Here is a 5,232-nt window from a genome sequence, read left to right as displayed (position 1 = left end):
AGCGAGGGCCATATTTTAGTATTATAAGTGGCAAATTTATAGTCTGTTCTGTTACTGAGTTTAACCATTTAATATTTGGAACTTTCATTAGTGTATTTGAGGTTATACATTCTTTTCTGAATTTCACGTTAGTTGTTCACACTGATGGCCCTTAAAGATGGCCCCCTTTTCCCTCCCGGGATGTGGGGAGTGCAAGGTGTGTGGTTCCATGCTGTGGATCTTCTGGGCGGGGCACTCTTCTTCCTGGTGGCCCCAGTGTGCTGCCCAGTGCCTGACACAGGACACAGTGAGGCAACAAGCTTCTGAGTATGTTGAGGTGAGAAAGCAGGATGCTCGCCAGGGGCCTGTTAGCTGCTGCTCAGGTGGGCACCACGTCTCTGACGAATCACCTGTTTTATTTCGTTTAGGTTGGCGATTTTCAACTGGTATGCTGCAAAAACTTTTAGAAATGCAACATCAGTCAGGGGCACTCACCTCTTTTTCCTTAGATTGTCAAATAAAAACATGTCAGCAGCCAACATTGTATAGCCGTCCAGTGTGAATGAATCAAAGTTACACCTATTTTTTTTTGTCAGGTTGGCAAAAAAATACGTTTTGGTGTGCTGCAGAATTTTAGTAATTTGTTTATGTGCCATGAGGTAAAAAAGTTGGGAAATCGCTCTTCCTTGCTCTGATGTCACTCACCCTGGATTTCTAATAGCAGGACTCGTTCCAACAGCCTGTAAAACATGGTGGATTACTATGAAGTTCTAGGCGTGCAGAGACATGCCTCCGCTGAGGACATTAAAAAGGCGTAAGTAATTGTCTCTGAAATCGTCTGTGCGGTTGGACAGTATAACTCTGTATTGCCTATAAAACGGCATTCAGTGTAGTATAACAGTCTTTGTTTGCATGCCCAGATTGGGGGTCAGGGTGGGATTAGGTCGCATGGTTTTCTCTTCCTTCCCTTGGGGCAGTGGATTCTGTTTCTCCTGGAAGTGGGTCAGAAGCTTCCTGAGGATGTGAGATAATCCCGAGAGCCTGGCTGGCATTGGACTTTGAAATGGAGTTGACTTGGAGTGTGGTGCCACAAGCATCCTGTGGGGTCGTTTGAAAATCCCCATTGTTGGGGACTGCAGCCTGCACCTCTGACGGTGACCTGGATCTAATTGATTCATTAGATGTTTTGTTGTTGTTTTTGATAATTTCTGTGAGCTAATTTGAGCGAAACTGACAGTGATTATTAGGAAGCAAAATCTTAAGTGATTGAGAAAAATGCTCCTGATTTTTTTTTTTTTGAGAGAGGTAAACATCGATTTGTTGTTCCACTTATGCCTTCATGGGTTGCTACTTGTATGTGTCCTGAGGAACCCACAATCTTGGCATATCAGGCCAAAGCTCTAACCAACTGAGCCCCCAGCCAGGGTATCATTGGATGTTAACATAAAAGGTTCAGTTGCCTATGAGCATGGGACGTCAGGGTCCTAGGATACAGAGATACAAATTTAGAAAATGCTAGTACTTTTAAAAGGAACAAGATGTTCCCATTTTGTGCTATGCAGTTGAATGAATATGTATTGACTTGATTTAGCCATATTTATTTTAATATATTTTTATTGATTTCAGAGAGGAAGTGGGGGGGGAGAGAAACATCAATGATGAGAAAGAGAATCATTGATGGGCTGCCTCCTGCACACCCCCTATTGGAGATTGAGCCTACAACCTGACATGTGCCCTTGACTGGAATCAACCTGGGACCCCTCAGTCCAGGCTGACGCTCTGTCCACTGAGCCAAACTGGCTGGGGCTAGCCTCATTTATTTTTAATGAGGAAAATTGCAGCCATGAGTGGTACATGTTATTAGAACAGTCCATTCTGTGGACTCATCCTCGTTCACGTGAGACAACTGGGAAAACTTCTGTGTGAGGCTTACAGGGGTGTGGCTGTCCACCCCCTGAGAAAACCCACAGCACTGTGTGTGCTCACAGGCCCTCCTTGTGGTGGCCCTGCCCTGCTGCTCAAGCCCAGGTGGGGAAGCCTGAAATCCGAGTGGAAACACAGGACACTGGACACTCCGTAGGCCTTGACTTGACATGCAGTTGAGCCCACCTGCGTGGGTGCATTTTCTCATCCGCACACGGCCGACTTGGCTCTTCTCTCCAGTTCTCCGTGTGCTCTGTCGTTTCTTATGGAGGGTTGAAGCCCTTTAAAGGGATGGGTCTGCTTCTCCATGATCAGATCCACGGTGATGTGAGAATAAAGCCTCATGTTAATAGCCACCAGGTTCTTGTTCTAGTCTTAGAGATTTTTTTTTTAATTTGTAAATATATTTTTACTGATTTCACAGAGGAAGGGAGTGGGAGAGAGAGAGAGAGAAACATCAATGATGAGAGAGAATCATTGATCGGCTGCCTCCCGCACACCCCCCACTGGGGATCAAGCCCACAACCAGGCATATGCCCTGACCGGGAATCAAATCGGTGACCTCTTGGTTCCTGGGTCAATGCTCAACCACTGAGCCACACCCGGCTGGGCTCTAGTCTTAGATTTTAAAGGGCATGCTCCCTCCCATTTAATGTCCTCATACTAAGTATACGCTATTTACAGTTTAGCTAGTATTAGTTAGGATTTGTTTGTTTGTTTTGTTAATCCTCACCTGAGGATATTTTTCCATTGATTTTTTAGAGAGAGTGGAGAGGGAGGGAGGGAGGGAGGAAGAGAAGCATCCATGTGAGAGAGAGACATGGATTGGTTGCCTCCAGCACATGCCCTGACTGAGGCCAGGGATCAACCTGCAATCCAGGTACATGCCCTTGGTTGGAATTAAACCCTTGACTTTTCCATCTGCAGGCTGATGTGCTCTAACCATTGGGAACACCTGCCAGGGCAAGATATTTTAAAATTTAAAAAGCGCATGATTTTCATGTTACTTGACCCCTTGGAACTGTGTGACCATGGCCATAGGCTCACCTTCAGAATGGGATGGCTTTGAGGAAGCCGTGGACTACATGACTGCTGTGGCTGAGACGGCCTCCCTGTGAGGAATGAGAATGTGAGGGCAGGAGGACAGTCATGCGGCAGCCTCTTAGCGCTCAGTGAGCAGGGCCGCCTTTCACATGTGCTCTTCTCAGCCTCACATCTGAGCCCACGCTGTGCACACTTTGTCCTCGCACAGTTAACACTTTTCGACCGATAGAAATAGCGTGTATTACGTTCTCTTGGTTTTAGAGCTAATTAATTTGGTTCTGAATGAAAAGGGGAGTTTGCAGCTCTAAAGCCATTTTCTTGTCTCATTCTGTTTCAGAGCCTATTGGATTTTTGGACTTTGGTTGTGATCAATACCTTTTTACTCTTTTGAAGGTATCGGAAACTGGCGTTGAAGTGGCACCCAGATAAAAATCCTGAGAATAAAGAAGAAGCGGAGAGGAAATTCAAACAAGTAGCTGAGGCGTACGAGGTGCTCTCTGATGGTAAGTGACCCCAGGGCGAGACCTTACTGGGCAGTGGGTGCCCAAGAAGACGACGTTTGACTTTCCTCATAAGGTTGGACCCTGGTCGGTCGAGAGCATAGGTATTGAGTGCTAATGGAATTCAGGTCCATTCGCCTAGTTTCATGAGTCATGCTAAAGCTTAACCAAATCCAATTCATAGTTCTTGGTGGAGAGGAGATGTGCCTGGGTTCTGGGCTAGTGGAGCTCTCTAAGGAAGCCAGAAAACCACTGGTCAACCTTGCGAGGAAGCAATACTAGATAACCTAGTGTGAGTCAAGGTGGAGGCATTTGAAAGGGTAGAGGCTGACTCACTGACCACAGGGCGGATGCCTGCTCCACGTGTCTGCATAGGTCAGGGTCACTATTGAAAGTCATTTTTTATTTTGGAACAAACCCCATTTTGCCATCAACCATGTCAGCAGTTACTGACATGGGAGCACTTTGTTGTATCCATTAGTGTCTCCCTTCTTTATTTAAAGGAAGGCCCACGCATCTAATTTCACAAGTAACTTCTGTTACTTATGAAAGCACAAGAACACGGATGCCTGGCAGTCATCTTATAATGTAGCATTAAGGTCTTAAACTGATGGTCCAGCTTTTGAGCTGGACTAACATGAACACAGGAGACCTGTATCTCATTTGTATGCTAACCCAGACCTCTCAGACTTGTGGGTTTCCTAGGCCAGGAACATTAGACAGTGAGTATTGAGCTCAAATTCGAAATTCGCAGAAAGAGAATCTTTAAACCCCTGTAAAAACTTGGTTGCCCTCTTTTTATTTCTCAGAGAGGAAGGGAAAGGGAGAGAGAGGCAGAAACAGACCCTACAACTCAGGCATGTGCCCTGTCGTTTAACTATTGAGCCACACTGGCCAGGCCTCTTTTTTTTTTTTTTTTTTTCTCCTCTTTTTTAGATACTTAAGAAATTACATATGTGTCCTTGTCCCCACGTTCCCCTCTACCCCCCCCCCGCTCTTGCCCTCTCACCCTCTCCCCCCATTGTCCGTGTCCATTGGTTAGGCCTATATGCCTGCATGTAAGTCCTTTGGTTTATCCCGTCTCTCTCTCTCTCTCTCCCCCTCTTCTCTGAAATCAATAACAAAACAATTAGTAACCACCCCCCGCAAATTGACTTTTAGAGACAGAGGAAGGGAGAGAGAAAAACAGAGATGAGAGTAACATTGGTTGGCTGCCTCCTGCATGGCCCCTACCAGGGATTGAGCATGCAACCTAGGTATGTGATCTGACTGGGACTTGAACCGGCGACCTCTTGGTGCATGGGTCGAGGCTCAGCAACTGATCCACATCAGCCGGGCTTGTTGCCCCACCCCCCCTTTTTTTTTATGGAGTGTACAGTTTTCATGGTCTCTTATGCAGCCTTGAACCCCAGCCAGGCTGCTGGGAGCCATCTCCACAGGCACAGTTACTGTTCTTACCAGGATTCTGGTTCCCAAACCTGGCTGGGAGTAGTTTGCTCCTGTGCCTGGTTTCCCCACAGCCCTGCATTTCACTGCACCATTTTGGAGAACACGTGGTGGTGTATTAGAAGAACCTGCAGGGTTGCTGTGTAAATAGGGCAACATTGTCATTCTTTTCATCCTAGAAGGTGATGAGTACAGGAAAGAAGCATGTCATGAAAGCCTTGGCTGCGTTGTCGGTCAGGGCAGATTCTTTTTCTTTCTTTTTTTTTTTTCTCTCTGACTGGCTTATTTTTTTTTTAAAATTAAATCTTTATTGTTCAGATTATTACATTTGTTCCTCTTT

At 46.0% G+C, this 5,232-nt stretch overlaps 1 protein-coding gene across 6 annotated transcripts in view; it reads left to right on the top strand.

Moving 5' to 3' along the window:
- Nucleotides 1-619: 619 nt before the first annotated feature.
- The window catches only part of DNAJB6 (DnaJ heat shock protein family (Hsp40) member B6), a 22,962-nt gene continuing 18,349 nt past the window's right edge, over nt 620-5,232 (top strand). Inside the window, exons 1-2 of one of the 6 annotated variants that reach the window (XM_015570936.1) lie at nt 620-793; nt 3,340-3,449. In XM_015570936.1, coding sequence (XP_015426422.1) covers nt 729-793; nt 3,340-3,449 — 175 coding nt within the window. In that variant the 5' untranslated portion in view covers nt 620-728. The remainder of the gene's footprint in view (nt 794-3,339; nt 3,450-5,232) is intronic. The other 5 variants (XM_015570937.1, XM_015570938.1, XR_001515681.1 and 2 more) reach the window with 5 other exon arrangements.

This window comes from Myotis davidii, unplaced genomic scaffold, assembly GCF_000327345.1.
Source record: "Myotis davidii unplaced genomic scaffold, ASM32734v1 scaffold747, whole genome shotgun sequence".
Classification (NCBI taxonomy): domain Eukaryota; kingdom Metazoa; phylum Chordata; class Mammalia; order Chiroptera; family Vespertilionidae; genus Myotis; species Myotis davidii.
The sequence above is the reverse complement of the archived record's forward strand: the minus strand, read 5'-3'. Positions and strand labels throughout refer to the sequence as shown.